This window comes from Patiria miniata, unplaced genomic scaffold (genome assembly GCF_015706575.1).
Source record: "Patiria miniata isolate m_02_andy unplaced genomic scaffold, ASM1570657v1 HiC_scaffold_2, whole genome shotgun sequence".
Taxonomy (NCBI): Eukaryota; Metazoa; Echinodermata; class Asteroidea; order Valvatida; family Asterinidae; genus Patiria; species Patiria miniata.
The window spans coordinates 13,111,496-13,129,858 of record NW_024037058.1 but is presented as its reverse complement, the minus strand read 5'-3'; the positions used below and the strand labels follow the sequence as shown (position 1 = coordinate 13,129,858).

General features: G+C 37.7%; 1 protein-coding gene across 4 annotated transcripts in view; it reads right to left on the bottom strand.

Moving 5' to 3' along the window:
- LOC119726564 (neuronal cell adhesion molecule-like) overlaps positions 1–18,363 on the bottom strand; it is an 88,633-nt gene that overhangs the window by 56,836 nt on the left and 13,434 nt on the right. For 2 of the 4 annotated variants that reach the window (XM_038198299.1, XM_038198300.1), the window contains exon 1: positions 1,317–1,426. In XM_038198299.1, coding sequence (XP_038054227.1) covers positions 1,317–1,411 — 95 coding nt within the window. In that variant the 5' untranslated portion in view covers positions 1,412–1,426. Of the gene's footprint in view, positions 1–1,316; positions 1,427–16,263; positions 16,301–18,363 lie in introns of those variants that run through there. The other 2 variants (XM_038198302.1, XM_038198301.1) reach the window with 2 other exon arrangements.

Genomic DNA, 18,363 nt, shown 5'->3' with positions numbered 1-18,363 from the left:
AACTGCAGTATGGAACAACTTTCTGACATCAATGGTCGGGTACTTGGGTACACGGTTGCGATGCACAGCCCTACTTAAAACTGTGTACCGGTACATACATGTACATTTTGTACACGTAAGTTCAGTATGCTCCTTATATGTATACTTTCAATTTTTGGATCGGAAAAAGAATTCCAAATACCCGTAATACACGTATACATGCACAAGTATGTACATGTACGTCATTTATTTGTAAACCAAATATTATGTCATTTGAATAGGAACTGAAAATCAAAAAAGGCTGGAACCCAAAAGACACATATTGTATTTTCATTGTGATGCAACCATGGGAAAAACATGGCCATCACAACAGACTAAGAGGATATAATGGAATAAAATAATAAAATAGACTTTCATAATTTACCGACTTTCATTTCATTGCGGATACAAATGTTTTACTCATATTAGTGACGAGGGAAATTGTTCCGACAATTGGAACGATCTTGAACAAATTATTTTACATAGATTCCTCCTTGTCGACAACTGTACAATGGACAAATTGTACATCGGCATACATTTTACAATCATCTGTGTTTTTAGAGCACAAACACACGCTGATGTTGATAACATATGCACACACATGTGCATTTTCAAGTATTACTGAAACAAAATATGCCCACCCAACACGCCATCCATTGAGCAATATTTACAGTGCAGGGACGGATCACAAAAGGGGAAAAACAAATCTATTTATAAGTTCTTATATCAACACATTACAAGCTATGGAATAACATCAACCCATTATTATTCTTTCCTTCAAACTGGCAAAAGGTGTGGGGCTTTCTTTGTGCATTTGGTCCGTGCAGGCCGAATGAACAATAAGGGTACACCACAGCTGCGCAGCCTCAATACACTATCCCCATGGCCCAGTTTTTTTTTTTCACAAAAAGAACAGCGCATGTGGAGAATAATAATAAACTGGTTTCAGTCTGGAATACATCCACTTCAGCCTTGACTTGCCCAGCAGGAGATATGGGGCAGTATGATATAAATGCCTCTTCCAAGTGCTTTCAGGACTGATGGCTGTCGCAGCCTCCTTGAAAGAGGCCATGCACGCTGCTCGGTATCGCACGTACAGACACACACTGAGAGGGGTGTGGCATTCATTCCACACACAGGCAATGCTGCAAGACTGCACTCCACTCAAATACATGTTTTCCTCTGTCTGATTATTTCCAGTGCCAAGCTTTCTTCTCACGCACACGGCCCAATACTACAAATATAACACACTGCGTTATCAAAGGACTGGACTACAGACACTAACTACCACACCTGACCTGTAGTATGCTAGGCCGTAAGCCGGGCTAGTCCGGGCGGAGAAGATAAAAAAATAACCACACACACACACTGAAGATGCCTTCCTTAATATCATCCAGCCATGCAAGGTAGAGGAAAGACAGTGTATGGGTTTGAATGCTGCTGTATACACTGCTCTCTTGTGGTTAGGCTGCAGAGTGTGTGGGCATGCGCAGCACTCTGTTCGATGATGCAGTATGACTGGACCTGGGGAGATTATCATAATATATTGATCGGCAGTCTGCGAGAGGTTGTTTGTGTGTGCTTTATGAATGCACGTTTTGTCGGCCCGTTAATTTCCTACTCTACCGATAGTTCAGACTAATGATTATTAGATGGGTTATTCAGATAAAAGTCTGCATGAGCCATTCACGTTTGGACAGCTCGGTCTTTTGCCTTGAGATATTTGTCACATTGAGAATACTTTTAATATGTTTTACAATGTACATGTAAGTTGATTTGTTTTTTATTTAAAATATTGTAAACATGTACAAAATGGTGGACATAAGTTGGGGGCCACTTTTTCTTGTACACTGTATTGTGTAATGGAAACTCCCTAAAGCCTGTAAATTAATTTCCACAAACCTGACCTTTATTACATAAGGAATATGGAAAAGACAATAAAGAGGACATTTAGCATGCACAGACAAAATAATTTGCACAAGGCACCCATAATTGTGTGCATTCAAAGAAAAAGTTCAACATACAAAATTGAAAATAAAATGTTTATAAATAGCACAACAATTTGTTTTTATTGATAGAGTCTATTTGTACAATTTATGCATCCACAGAACAATGCAACTTCACAAAAAGTGGGGTAAACATTAGTATGACTAATGGGAGATCTGAACTACACTTGACAAACAATTCTCAGAAGCTAGTCAAAAGGATCGAATGTCTTTGTACACTGAACATGTACATAATCTTTCAAAGAAATACATGAAAAATAGTTGATGTTTGAAAGAATTAGTTGGATCTGTAAATGTACATGTATATATGTACTGTCTACAAATTGTACACCATGATGTGCATGTTTAGGAGTTCCCCGCTTCATTGTTCATGGCCTACAATATTGAGGGGTAACAGGTATTGATGTGGCACTGTTGAATGGCCTAGTGATTGATGACAAGTAAGGTATTGTTCAGTGATGCAGTGTAACTAATGTGTGAATCATGCTGGGCCACTGTACCAGAATTAGCCTTGACCTTGACCATATTACTCAGACTGACAGGCCAAGAAGTCAGGTAGTGTGATGTCAGATGAATGGATGAATTAATGAAGGTTACTCCAAATACTCACTTCAGGGAGTATACTGAGCCAATAAGCGTGGGTGGGTTATAAATGTCGGTGATGAAAAGATCTACATAACGTGTACAGTCAAATCACTTAGTGCAAACTCTGTTAATACAAAATTCTGGTTATAACAAACATAAAGCCTTAGTCCCGACTGTGCATTTATGTGCACAATGAATGGGACTGATGTTCTTCTTAATACAAAATTCTGATATAACAAACAATTTGACTAGGTCCGAACAAGTTTGTATTCGACTGTACATGACTAGTCGACTCAGTAGCAGGGAAGTTTTCACCAGTTGCCATTTTTTGCCATTCATTCATGAGCTGCAACTGAGAAAACTGTACATGTATGTAGATATAGGGTAAAGTACATTGTGTTGGGTTTCTGCATTCATGTCCTTTAACCCAAATACAGTCGAGTCTCGTTAATACAAACTCGTTCGGACCTAGCCAAATAGTTTGTTATATCAGAATTTTGTATTAAGAGGAACATCAGTCCCATTCATTGTGCACATACATTTTGTAAATGCACAGGCTTTATGTTTGTTATAACCAGAATTTGTATTAACAGAGTTTGTACTAATGAGAGTCGACTGTAAAAAGATTCACACGAACTTACACATGACTTTGATCCAAATAAAATGATTACATGTATGTCATAATACTATAGCCTGTTTTGAGATACATACGGTGTACATGATATTGGGAGGGGGGGCATTTTTGTTTGTATTTTTTCCATTGAATTACTCCAACCAAAAAGTGTCCCCTTTTAGTCATAGTCTCTAAAAAAAGTTTTTCTGTGACTGAATAAAGTACATCTGGATAGTGCTGTGCAAAAAAAAAATAATAATAATAATTTCAGGCTCTCCAGAAGGCATCATCCCTCAACCTTGGCTGGTAATTAATTTGGTGTCAGATTTGGGTTAACATAACATGTGTAATATTGCAAAATTATACTTATTTACGACCCCAGTGAAATATAAACTGCATGTATCATGATGATGGATGGTCGGTCCCATGTCACACCATCTGTCACCTTAATTCCTTAGTTTCTTCTTCCAACCTATTCTAGACTTGTTAAAAAAACAAGTTACGAGAGGGTTGCTCATTGAAAAAAAAGTGAGAATTCAAAATCCTTTTGTGTTAAGAAATTAGATGAGAAGCAGGCTTTAACCCCTAACCCCCTAGGCCCTTGTTGCTTACAACCATCCTCAATCCTCCAAAATTTTGCAACTCCGCCTAAATTTTTCAAAATTGTCAGACAGTCCTGCCTCAAAATGCATTCATCCTCAATCCTCCAAAATCCTCCTCATCCCAAAATTTTGCACTTGTGTTTAAATGAAGGATAACCAACGCCAAATCCTTCAAAATCATCAGACAGTCCTGCCTCAAAATGCATTCATCCTCAATCCTCCAAAATCCTCTTGTGCTTCAATCACCATTCATCCTCAATCCTCCAAAATCCTCATGTGCTTCAATCACCATTCATCCTCAATCCTCCAGAATCCTCATTTGATTCAATCACCATTCATCCTCAATCCTCTAGAATCCTCCAAAACCGCCAGGAGGATTTTGGAGGAGTGAGGTGGGTTAGGGTTAAATATTTCATCAAAACAAATTGACACAAAGATCTCACCTGCATGTATTTGGTGCGTACATGTATGCTACCGGTACATGTACACATGTACTGGGACACATACCAGTACCACACTGTCCATGCTGTACATGTATAACTCATGTATACACCACAAAAACCACCACCATGGATTTAAATTAAAGTCCATTGGAACTTGGAAGGACATTCACTGACCATTTGCCGCGTTTGTTCTTACAACTTCTGGACCATGTATTAAAAAGCTGCATTTACACAGCTCAAATTGAATGCGCTGGGCCATTATATATATTGTGACCATTTTTTGTGTGTCAAATTTCACCCTCTGTGCGGACAAAACTCAAATGTACATGTAAAGGCTTATACATGTACGTATACATCTGTTCATCAATTAATTAAGAGATCAGTGGAGTGAAACTTGGCGTGAAATATTACTACCTGTAAGACTTTTGTAATTTGTTCGGCCTCATTGAGGTCTGTCAAAAAGGTGAAGCCTGCCCACTCTGTACTGTATGCCTGAATGGCCGACTTCATATGAAAAAAAAACCCACCAGTCTGTCATATCAGAGCCTCTATGGTCATATTCAAACACACTGAACAGTCGCACTCACTCACAGTGCTAGATGAAAAGCAGGGTTGTATGCAGACTCAGTCAACTAACCCTTTGACCTGAGACAACATGGTCACACCTTTGCGGAGGCCCAACCAAACAGTGCTCAAAAGTTTGCCCAACAAGCGTGGGCGGCTGGCTGCAAATGATAGATTTGATCCAGTCAGGCATTCCTTGCTCCTTGATCATTGCAATTTCACAATCACACCGGTACTATACCCGTACAGCTGTCAATTTGAACTCGGGAGACTGACAACCAAAATGATTATTTCTCTTTGTTCAATTTCCCTTTGTGTGACAATTTGTTAGAAATTGTTTGAATTGTGGTTTTGAAAGTGACCAATACTATTAAACAGGATTCCTTTTTAAGGGAAACAACTGGTTTTTATAACAAAGCATTAGTTTCACATGTCCAATTGTCCATGTACAGTCTGAACAGGTAAGAAATATCCATACTCAACATGCCTTCTTTCCAAAATCTAAACCATCATCACTGACAAACTTAGTTTACTGCACACATGTACATGTACAAGTACCTGTAGATCCATCACGTAAATACTGAAATCAAATACATACCGGTAAAATACATTTACCAGTACATGTATAAAATGTACATTACATGTACGTGTACACATCAGATTCTCTCAATAAACAAAGGGAGGAAAATACAGATTAGCATGCATCAATTAGAATTTACCTGACTAATCCACGGATTAGACATGATCGTGGCTTTTCCAAGGTCTTCATTTTAGTACCAGCATTAAAATTATAATGGAGTGAGTAGATACTATAAAAATAGTCCTAATGGGCAAATGGCTATAGTATTGGCCATTATTTATTGGCCTTGTCTACCGGTAGCTGTAATAATAAATATTGAAGCAGGTACATGTACATGTGCTATACATGTACATGTACGTACAATTACAATTAAGTACAAATATAGCTCTACTATACCTGTAGAGTAATAATTTGATGATACCTCTAGTGAAAAAGTTAAAGAGAATGTGGAATGCTCGAAGACATTTCCGTCATTTTTTGGGTATATGTAGCCTACGGTGTGATGAAATAAAAACGACTATTGTTTCTGTCATGAAATGAGTACAAAGGGTACTTTTGAGAGCTATTTTTCAGGTCCTGTTTCAACCCGAACGTGCAATTTGTGTAAAAGTCGTCGTTGCGGGCAGCAAACAAAACACAGTAAATCGTGATGTAATAAACAGGACTTGTTTATGCTACTCTGCATCAGGAGTCCTGTTTATTACGTCACGATTTACTGTGTTTTGTTTGCTGCCCGCAACGACGACTTTTACACAAATTGCAAGTTCGGGTCGAAACAGGCATGAAAGGACTTGAAAAACAGCTCTCAAAAGTACCTTTTGTACTCATTTTATGACAGAAACAATAGTCGTTTTTATTTCATCACACCTTAGGCTACATATACCCAAAAAATGACGGAAATGTCTTCGAGCATTCCACAACCTCTTCAAACTGAATTTGCTCTGTTTCATTAAGATAAATACAAGACAACACATCTTTATACACTGTATTGAGATGAATTAAATGTATACATGTACAGGCCTACATGTAAAAATTTAACACTGTGCTGTTACAAACAATGAAAAGGACTGTTTGCAGTACTAAAATGTTTAATACTACTCATAGACCACTTGAAATGTCTGGAGTCCAAATGTCTCATTATTTTCCCAAGTCCATTGTTGTTCAAGGCTGGTCTGATGTATGAAGCTTATTATTGTTTTGTTGATGGGGTATTTCCAAAATGTCAGCACTTGACCTTCAAGCAAAATAAAGCAATAAAATGTGTAGAGACTGGCATTAAATATCACTCACAATCACAAATGTGTCTTAACTAACAACCTGCATTTTTTTTTTTTTATGAGCTGGAATTTTGTATGGACTGTGGAATGACCAACTGGTCTGATCGCATAAACAATTCATTGTACAACTCTTTATATAGGCCTATAATACAAATTTTAAAAAATAGCATCATGACTATTCAGTACACAGGCGTTGGTCATGAACACGTATGTACACATGTACAAATGAACAGCTGTCTTTATCGCTTGTTTATAGGTGCTGTAGTTCCATGCCCTGGGCCATCCAGTCTTTATTTCTTGAACTTCCAATTTCCTTGATGCAGTTGTAAGCGGGCACATCAATATAATACCCGAGGGAATCTGGCCATGAGAAGCATTGTACGTGGGCAATGGACAAAATCCTGTTGACTTGAAATGCAGTCCCATTCGTATAGCACTTGACCGTGAAAAATTCAATACTTTTCCCTTTTGATAAAAACAAATCCTTCAGGCATCCAATGAAAATTGTTGTTGAAAGGCCAATCTTAAGCAGGCTTAATCAGCCCATTACTAATTAGTGGAGTTCAACATGATAGTTTCACGTTATTTTTCCCCAAAGAACAACATTTCTGAATTATGCACTCTGCTTTTGAACGGAGTTCATGACACATACGAAAATAGTGAGGTATTCCAAACATATATTTTGCTGACATAAACATTGCACATTGTTACTTTCAACAAGCTGTAAACATCCTGTCAGCGAAAAACAATAAGGAATGCTACAAAGAGAAAAACCAATCCAGCTCGATTACCTTCTGTTTACACAAACAGGGGATCTACTGCAGACAACTTGACCTCAACTCCACAGAAATTATCAAACAAAGAGTCCTCAAAAAAGGTACTTCTTTAGGTCGAGGGAACTTTCATCACCTTAAATGCCACAGAAACACCATCCAATCCCATGGACAAGGTTAGCCTGCATGTAATCAGTCATCCAGTTCGCCAGACCAAGTACACAATTTGTAGGAATTTATATGTACGCTGCTGACTGCATCAGTTCAAGCACAAAATGTACATGTGTAAATTTCAACTTTAACCCTCTCTCACTACTTTACACCACACTCAGCACTTCACCTCTGCACTCCCCCACCCCCAAATGCACAAGACATGTGCCGTGGACAGAGTTTGACAAATCCAACACTATGAAAGAATGTAGATTTCAAATCCCAGCGTGAGCCCTCCAGTTACTAAATCCACCAAACACAAGTAAAACAGATTGTCAGCTTCAGGTTGACTACATTGTACCCGGTATATGAAGCTGTGTCCCTTTAGTCTTACAGTAGCTCAGGGGTCTTATAGTCTTTTAAGTGATAATGAAGCTCCCACTGTATACACGTATTACCTGGAGGATTCATGACTAAAATGTGATTAATTTTAAATCTCTACCTTTGTAGCATTTTACATGTAAGTGGTTGACGACAACTGCACAATACTGCATTTCATTTATTGTTCATCACGATTAAAAAAAGTGAAATTATCCGTGTTAAAACCATGACACAAACTTAACAATTTAAAACCACATACAAATTAACCCAAACAAATTATGTACATGTAAGTATACAACATACAATACAACAAACTGCACTAAATATGAATTTAAAAATATTACAGTAATTACACCATAATACAAATGGACACACATACATGTAAGACATGTTGTTTACACATTCCTAAATACAGTCTTCTTTTTTTCCCAAAAGACAGGCAACTGTAGTTTGCAATATACTGTTTGGCAAAAAGTAGGGCTGTGACATAACAGAAGAAAAGTCAACAGGCAAAATATTGGCAAGATCGTCTGCCATCCCCTCTCCACTTTTTGGAAAGCACTTAATTAACCAGTATTCCCAACAGAGCACCACTCCGTTTAATGCAATCCCTCCCTGTACAAAAGTAATATCCTTCTATACATAATTGCCTCATTGTTAATGTTAATTTTAATGTCCCCTACATGTAGTTCTCCCAATGTTTACCTAGGCCCCATGTCTCACTTGGTCTAGAAGCGTGCTCTACCCTTCAGTCAACATATTATTCGGTTGAGTAAATGCCAATGATGTTTGCTTAAGCTTTCTGATGCACAATTATAAAATCCTGATTATACAATCTGGGGCCGAGTGGATACAGTTATGTTTTTAATAACTGAAAGATTGTTATCTTAGTACCAGTACTCTTCGATGAATACAGTAAACCACCATCAAACTTCATTAATTCTAAATTTTGTGAAAGTGCGTGCATTTTTAGGAACCTTAATTAAGCTGGATATTGAGAAAATTTGCAAAGCATCAATTAAAAACCTTACGGTAAAAATTTGGACCAACAATGTCAAGAGTGTGAAAATTACAGACAAGTTTCCACAGGAAATGACAACAGATTCATTGCCAAGAGGATAAATTCAAATTTTATTTGTCATTTTTTTTTTTTTTCCATCAATTCCAGGGAACAAAATGCTTTGGTTTCAGGGTACTGAAAAATGAGAATGGTCAGTAAATACTCAATGCATCACACCCTTCAATGGGTAAAACCTGTTTACAGATACTGGTACTGGTAGTGACCTTCTTTGTATGTGTAAAGGCCCAACATTGTACATGTACATCCAGATGTTCTAACACAAAGGTGTACATGATTGAATGTACATCATGTCAGCATTGACAAACCTCAACATTCACTGAAGGCCTCTCCTTGACAGTACACTAGGGGCCTTGGACAGGTGTTGGGAGAATACACAATGCAGGATGTTCAAAGCTACTGTAAGGCATGATAAAACAAATTCACAAGGCCTGAGATGAGAAACTTGCTCATGCTTGAGCTACATGTATCTCATAAAAAAACAATCGTGTGAAAGAACACTAAAGACTTACACGTACCAATTGTCACTGACCAGTAAATTTCTTGGTCATGCATTGACAATTTTTGGAAGAGATCTGAATACACACAAAATCTTCCAATACATTTCTCAAGGGCCCTGTGGCATGTGTACATCATGTATGAATGAGGTAATCTTCAGGCTGCACGTGAGAACATCACAAATGTCTGGAAGAAGATGCATGAATGCATCTCAGTGGAGGATAGATCTTGGAGGTGTCTCACCGCGACGCAGTCCGATGTGAGAAGATATCATCTTCCTTCTATCAATTCCATGACAAGATCCCACTTCAGTCAGCATGGGTCTTGTATAATTCTTCTAACACTGCATAACTCTGTACATGTACCCACTACCAGTGCATGTGCAGTATCATACACCTTAAACTAAAAGTTAAAGAGTCATTCTTTCTTTTCATCACATAGGGGTTTATACCAGATCTTGAGAAATCTGCCGATGGGGAAAGCAATTTCTGACAACATTTTAACACTCATGATACCGAAGCTTACACTTCTAGTTTAGTCTGCTGTTCTGCGATACAGGTACATATGTATGTATGTACGTCATTAAATGTTGTACATGTACATGTATGTATGTACCGGTGCATGTATTTCATCAGTTAATGTTTCCACCTTCCAAATACATGATCTCCAGATGAATGCAAACCAGGGTGAATCCAACAGGATACAACACGTCAATTTCAAGTGCTTAAGAGAAATTGCCCACTGACTTATGATGGCTTGATTTTAAACTGTTGTACAAACAATTCAACACCCTTTAACCCTAACATTCTCAAATCCTCCAATATCCCCTTTAAAATTTGCAATTTTGCAGGATTGGGGATATTATGGCGAAACTGTGTGGCTGATTTTGGAGGTTGCGCTGTGTCAAGGCAATTACGCCGCATCTTGTGTTGTTTATGCTCAGTGGTGCATAACTGTAGCCAAGACTACCGGTATACTTGAAATCCTCCGCACTACTCCAGGATGTCACTGGCTCTGCCTTACTGTTGGCAGTGATTGCTGGAGGATTTTGCAGGAATGAGGCAGTGGTCAGCCTTCCAAGGACAACATTCAAGAAACAACGGGATAGTTTAGAGGATTGAGTCTGTATCAAATTTTTACATACCAGAAGCAGTTGGAGGATTTTACAGGATTAAGGTTGCATCCTAGCAAAAATTCCTCAGGAGTTAGGGCTAAGTATTCAAATTAACTGTATGTAAAGTGCATGAAAAAGAATGCAAATTTAGCATTTTGTTTTCCGCCTGTTCTATGACTTGAACAGCAAATAAACAAATACAATTTTTGTAATGTATGCACCCTCTGTATCCGTGGAGTACACATTTGTAGTTTTGACTTCTGTATCGCTTACATGTGTGAAAACCGTTTGGCCTGTTGCCATTTCTCTGGTTCACTTCATTCCACAAGCAGCTACACGTACCGGTACGTACACGCTGGCACATTTCTCATTCCAAATGCGGGTAATTTACGAGATGATCACGGATCCAAGAATCTCCTGGACTTGAAGAATCCAGGCGGGGCAAAGCCGTGGCATTCCTGCTCTCGGCACCCTGTAGGACAGGCGACAGTGCTGATACCAAAACACGGCCCGTCTGTCAGTGTGAGTTACAACTCGAAGTCAGTGCCAAGCAAGATGAAATTACCAAACAAAACCACAGAAGGAGGCTTCAGGAAATAATCCAAGGGAATTTTTGCAGTTAAAATTTTGCTTTCAGAAAAATGCAATGGATCTGGAATTCAAGTTACTCATCTTACAAACCCAAAATCTCTATACTGAACGCTGGGAGACAGGCACCTAACAAACCTGTGGAATAGAACTTAGAAGTCATGAGGCAACATCTCTTATTTCACTAGAAAATGTGGATTGGAAATACTAGTGCACATTGTAAACGTACATGTACATTTATAAAACCATCTAGCATACATCAAATTAGGTTTTGCCCTTCACCAACGTTTTAAACACTGTATACTCATAACACTGTGTTACCTCCCGAGTGAAAGTTGGAAATAATTTTCCAACTTTCACTCGGGAGGTAACACACTGAGTATTCAGTGTTTAAAACTTCGGTGAAGGGCAAAACCTAATTTGATTTATATCACCCGGCGCAAAAAAAATTCCATCTTATAATCAGCTAGCATACATTTTACATGTATGTATACGTATCGAATAGTGTTCACATTACATAAAGAAATAGTACACGTGTAAAAGAAAATAACCTAAGATTTTGGGTGTTTTCATTCCGTAAATTATTCTAAATGTAGGTTATTACTGGTACATGTACATGTAACATGAACATGGGTACATAATAAAAAATACATGTCCACAAAAGCAGCTATATTGCATCTTTTGTTTCGGGTACATGTACTTTGAACTGAACAGAGCTGAAATACAAATGTACTTCACAAATTAACTCATCCAGTCCTACAATTAACTACATTTAGGGCCTGTATCTTGCTTCATAGAAATGAAGTGAAAGTTTTCACTACGTTTGTGAGTGTGTCCCTTTAAACTTGGCATGATGCTAGAATTACATAGCGCTATCCCGTCTGTCTGACAACCAGACATCAATTTTGGATGATACCGAAACCCAAGCAGCGAGGCCATATTGCTTTCAATCGATGTCACTTTGCGTGCTAGATTCTCTGATGGTTTTTGTTTCATTTTCAATTGCCCGACTATGATTTCCAAATTACCCCCGATATGAACCATGCAGTTCTGTGAAATTACACATGTTTTTATTCTGATGGGGGACATAATGAGGAAAAACCTCACACTGCATGTTTGTTAATTGATAATTGTTATATCATATATCAGTGGTAAATTGTATGTACCGGTACCGGTATCATATCATTTTAACACTGGATATTGATGGCTCTCTGACAACAGGTCTGCCGACAAATTAATTGCACTTTTCGTGTATATTTTCCAGGTTTCTGTGGAAAAAAGATGAGAGTTACAGGCAATAAAATATTGTAAAAAATCAAAATGTAGTTAAATTTTATGTATTGATCAGACTTTGGTTATTTTGCATAACTGCCAATTATCCCTATTAAAAACATTTATATTATTCCATTTGATAAACATTTTGTTAGTACTGAATACGGTACATGTATACGTGTCACACTGCCAGGCTTAGTCTTGCATGCTGGTCTGTGTCTGTGTCTGTGAGGTCCCCCTCCCCCAGCAAGGGTTTGTGTGAAATTTAGTTTATCTTTAATTGACATTCATGGACTTTCTCCCCATTTCGCCTGTCGTCAAGGAAACCCATTAGCAATGCCTGGGGCATGATGGATCTGTCTCAGCTCAGCACACTGCTCCAATGTCATTCTGCATCCCATTATAAAATGCACAAGATGCCATGCACTTGGACACCCACGCATACATTTTGTACAAACAGGAGTACCAACCAGTTGATGCTGAATATCATCAAATCAACAGGGACAATGCTGACAGCTGAACTTCAGTTAAAAAAATAATCTTCCTTGCAAAAAAAAGGCTCTTTGTTGAGGTTTACAAGCTCATGTTAGCATGTTACACAGTACTTTGGCACGTGAAGTATGGTAATTTCAGCCTAGCCATATGTCACCAGTAGTCTAGTAGCTACTGATAAGTTCAGGCAACAGTGACATATTTAACAAACAATTGTACCGTAGACTGCTGTGAAGTGGAACACTACGATTTAAAGCTATAGTCCATCATTTGCAGCCATCCGAAAAGAACTGGCGTAATTATTGTTGAAAAACAAACTTGGTTGAAAGATAGTAAGGGAACTACATGTAAACTCCCTGTGAAATTATTCTTTCTGGGAAGCTGTCATTTTGAAGTAATCAACGAAAGAAGGCTTTTCCAATGGTGCGTCTTAAAACGCACTGTAGGAAAATTTAAATTAGTAGTTCGTTTTGTTATTCGGCGAAGCGCGCGCAAGCGTTGGCACGACGCACACGCACGAGCGCGGTTGCTATAATTCGTCGGATCAGTGCGCGACGTCGCATGTATAGCTGCAATTCAAAACAATTCAAAACATGATTCAGTAACTTTTGATTTGAGATTGAGATCCTTGAATGCTGTTTTTCTTGGAATATACAAATGTACAGCTGAAGCTTAGCTGAAACTTCATCAGGTTAGTTGTTCAGTATCCTTCATTAGATTTTGCACACTTTTGTTGCTTCAAACGAACAAAATGCACAAATTACAAATGATGGACTATACCGGTATCTTTAACGATTTAGGAATGCATACAGTACACATGTACCTCTGGCAAGGCCATAATTCAATGTACGTTTTGTAAAGAATTACCAACTTCTTGAGTGTCTCCATGTTTAAGTGAAAAATGTGAACCACTTGTACTGACCAGTACTTTGTGTACATGTACATGTCTATGTAACCCCACTGCTTCTGTACACGTACGTACATATGTACATGTACATGGTACATGTATTTATACGTACAAACTTGTTTAAGACTCTGCATACATGATGCAGTTGTCTGTAAAAGTTGTTTTTAAGACTACTGATTGACATGGTTCAGGTTGCATTTTCCTTCTTTAGCTACCAGTACATATACTTGTACAACTGAGATTGATATAGGCATCTGTTCAGACCACTGGCCTTTTACTGAACAAACCTTTAATCCAAGCTAATTCAGCTCTGTAATCTAATTTTAGCTGCATAAATGCACAATGTCCACACATGCATGTCATTCAAATAATCTCGCAGATGATGTACGTAACATGAATGTGTGATTTGCTGGGATGTGATTGCTTTTCATTTTAAAAACTGTTCAACTCTAATGCCTGCCAATGCTAAATACAGAACTTTTAACAACCATTGTACACGTACATGTACCGGTACTCTACCAATGCATCCTTAAATTCAGATCTCCATTTACCAAAAATACAGTACATATTGGTGTAATTTTCTCTACTTAATACTTCCTTGTTATTTTTTTAGTCTGTTTTATTTTTTGTGATCATTAAATACTATTTTTTTTTTAAATACCATATTCACAACATATGAATAATGCCGAGTAATTTCATGATTTTATCAACCTCAGTCACACAAAACATAATCTACTCAGACAGACCTGTTAAAAAGAACAAACAGTGCATAAAATTTTATTTGAATTAGCAAGCACGTGGTCAGCACATGTACCAGGTGGATGTATGTATTTTATGGCGCTGAAACACGTACTGACCAAAATATTTCAATGAGTAATGGCATACAAAATACCATGATGCTGGACTGGAGCCAAGTTCATTACAAACAGATCAACATTATACCGTACGTATCTTGTGACTGCAGTCTGCATCCTGTGTTTTGAACGCGGGGACGGGAATTGTGCAATCTCTGTTTACAACGTAATGGTATGAGAGGGGAAAATCCAGATCGGATCATCTGATGTCCTCAAAGTGAAAGTTTGCATTTAATCTTAGTCACCCAGGAAGATCCTGGTCAATAAAATTTTGAAAAGCAACAAAGTTCTGTCAATCAAGTGTGGGTCGAGACTCCACTGACAAACAAACAACTTAATATTAAAAAAAAAACACTGTGGAAAAATACAGAAATCAATTGAAATTTAAAAAAAAATTAACATTCACACAGATGATCAGAATGTACTGCATGTACTACCAGGGTACTTTATTCTGACAGGATCAATCAAGTTAACGATTAAAGATGCACAAAGTGGATGAACATTATGCAAAATACAAATTAGTGACCTCGTACAACATGCTACCATGCATGTACCGGTAGCACTGCAAATTCCCAAAAGCTGAACACATTTCAACTGTTTAGACGATTATTTTTTACGTTGCTTTCAACAAATGAACTGGACAATCTGATTAATAAATTTATCCATGCAGAGGATGAGTGACAAGTAAATATACTTTCTATCCTGAAGAAGCTCCCCTGTTTGCCAACGATCAATCAACATTTCTGTGAGGCCTACTTTGTTCCTTTGGAGGGACTTGGAAGATGGACAATGCCAACTAAACATGACGGATGGTAAAGGTACCCGGTACCTGTACCGGTACGTGGATGCACCGGTATGTACAATGTTCATTGTACCACGAAGGAATAAGAAAAAATATTTTCCGACATGCCCTTATGTGGTATTGCAAAAACATGAAGATGAAAATGAATTGGCCCTATTGAGAAAACAGTACCTTTTTTTACAGTGTACATGAATCTAATTTTCTTTTTATTTACTCAAGATAATTTTAAAAGAAGTTAAATTAAAGACAATTTAACAATTTTTTTTTCTATGTACCGGTGTAGCGTGAATATCCGACTCCATGAAATGTGGACTCATTGGTAGTACTGCGCAGGCGTGGGTACGATACTATGCTATTTTTAGGATCGTTTCGGGAGAGTGACCTGTCACGTGCGAGGGATCAACCAATAATAGGGAAATAGGGGTCCGATTTTCATAGGAGTCGGATTTTCATGTGACACCGGTACCCGCTCCATGCCATGACTAATGATACAAACAGTATGCTCTGCTCAATGAAAATCAATGCTTCAGACAAAATGCTTTGCCTTTCTCATAACTACTGGTGGTAGGGGGCCGGGGGGGGGGGGGGGGGGGGAGAGTCCACACTAACTCTCAAAATGTATACAAACTACATACATACCTGTTACATGTACTACTGATCACACACCTGACTTTCACCTGATGTCCTGCTCTTCAAAGGAAACCTAATAAGCAGGAAAGAACAATATCAGGGAAATAAATTCAAAGACAAAATTTGAAATACGTTTTTGATTTGAAAGATCATTTAATCCATTCATTCACGGAAATCAAATACATCAATGAACACTCCAAGTTTATTATCCCCAACCACATTCTATTTTTTTTTAAATGTTTCCCCCAAAAAAAACACTTGTGGAATCTTCAAACAATGTAGTGATCAGCAAGTGTAGCCATAAAATCACCTATTATACATGTATGACCAAGGAAACCTCAAAACATGTGCGACACAGACAAGGTATTTATTTTGAACATATTATATTTAGTGCTATCACATCGATAGGCTATTGCCGCAGGCCACACATGCCAAGGGCTGTTATCTAAGATAACCCATTCCACAAACACAAACAAACAACTTTATCAGTATATCCCAACCATCACTTGAAAATGCTACATGTACATCGTACCGGTACACTGTACAGTACATGTATACTGCATTCATGTGGGCATTTTTCGTTTGTACATGTAAATTTCCCATAAAATGCAAAGAATGTTAGGTACAAATGTACATCAGTGAACATGGTAAATGATACACACATTGTGCAAAACACTCCTGCAATGAAAATGCCCACAGCCCAAGACATGCATCAAATAAAACCATCATGACAGCACGAATGAAATTGCTACCATTTATTTAAATACTTACTTGCACATGTACTTACTTTTACAGAGCATACAAATATATAAAGTGGAGTTAAATTAGTAATAAACTTGCTTTATGGTGACACTAAATTAACTCCAAGTTCACTTTATCACAAACTTGACAAGCATGAGAGTGAAACTAATTAATACAACATATATAGTACAGTACAGTACGTGCCTTTCACTAAAAATGACAACCAATTTAAAAATACTTTACTTCAAATAGCAAGAGACAGGAAGTGGTAAAAATAACAACACTCTATACGCACTAACCTCAGAAAGTGTTAAGGCAGGTGTACATGTGCATTTTGTAGATTGTGGCCTAAAAAGGAATTCAACCATGTGGTTTACTATGGCCCATAATAGTGTCAATGTGTGGTTATATTGGGACAAAGGATTATCTGGTTGGACACATGTTGTATGTGTGGGAGTGTATGTCACATCAATCCTGCATTACTTGTGCATTAATCATTGTCTAAATTGAGATTGCGACAGTGGAATTTCCAATGGAAATCCCCTCCACAAATACACAATTTTCATCACTGCTTTTAGGGATGTACCCTCTAAATTAGCAACTTGTATTTTAAGTAACAATGTACCCGTACAGTGTTTCACTTTATAGTATCAGTTGTTATGCACGTAATGTAGGGGAAACATGAACACGCACATAAATTGCCTCTTGAAATCACTTGAAAGCAATCTATACAATACAGGTCTGCGTATTGTGGTCTTATAAGCTCAGTGGCAGTTTGATTCATTGGTTAAGGATTTTGGACAAACCACTGGTTAACGCTGCCACAGGAGAGTTGATGTATGACAAGAGGCTTTTGTTGAGGATTCATGAAACTTCCAAGAAGCGGGGCACAGACTGATGGACTGACCTCAAAATTTCATTATGTTAGTGACCACTGTAAAATATAGGTTAATGGCACTTGTAGTCTAGTACACATGTACCGGTATGATGTCATTTTTCGTAAAGGTGGGCATACATGTACAGTACATGTAAATTACAGGGTACCGGTACATGGTTCAGAAAAAAAAACAGTTAAAGTTTATAACATGGTATAAATGTACAATACGTTTGTACCCTAATTAAAATACTGTGTACTGACAGGAAAAGTACCATACATACATGTACAGTACATACTACATTGTACAACCATGGTACAATGTAATTTGCTAAAAACTATCCACAACTTATAGGCTTGAAATACATAACAAACTACATGTTGATCATGTACCGGTACATTTATGTGTTTATACACGTTGTTTGTGCACTACCATGGAGGAATAAAAACACGCTTTATTTTATTTTTATTTCCCCATGGTACTTCTGTCTTATTCAAATATTGACAGCAACATGCTAATG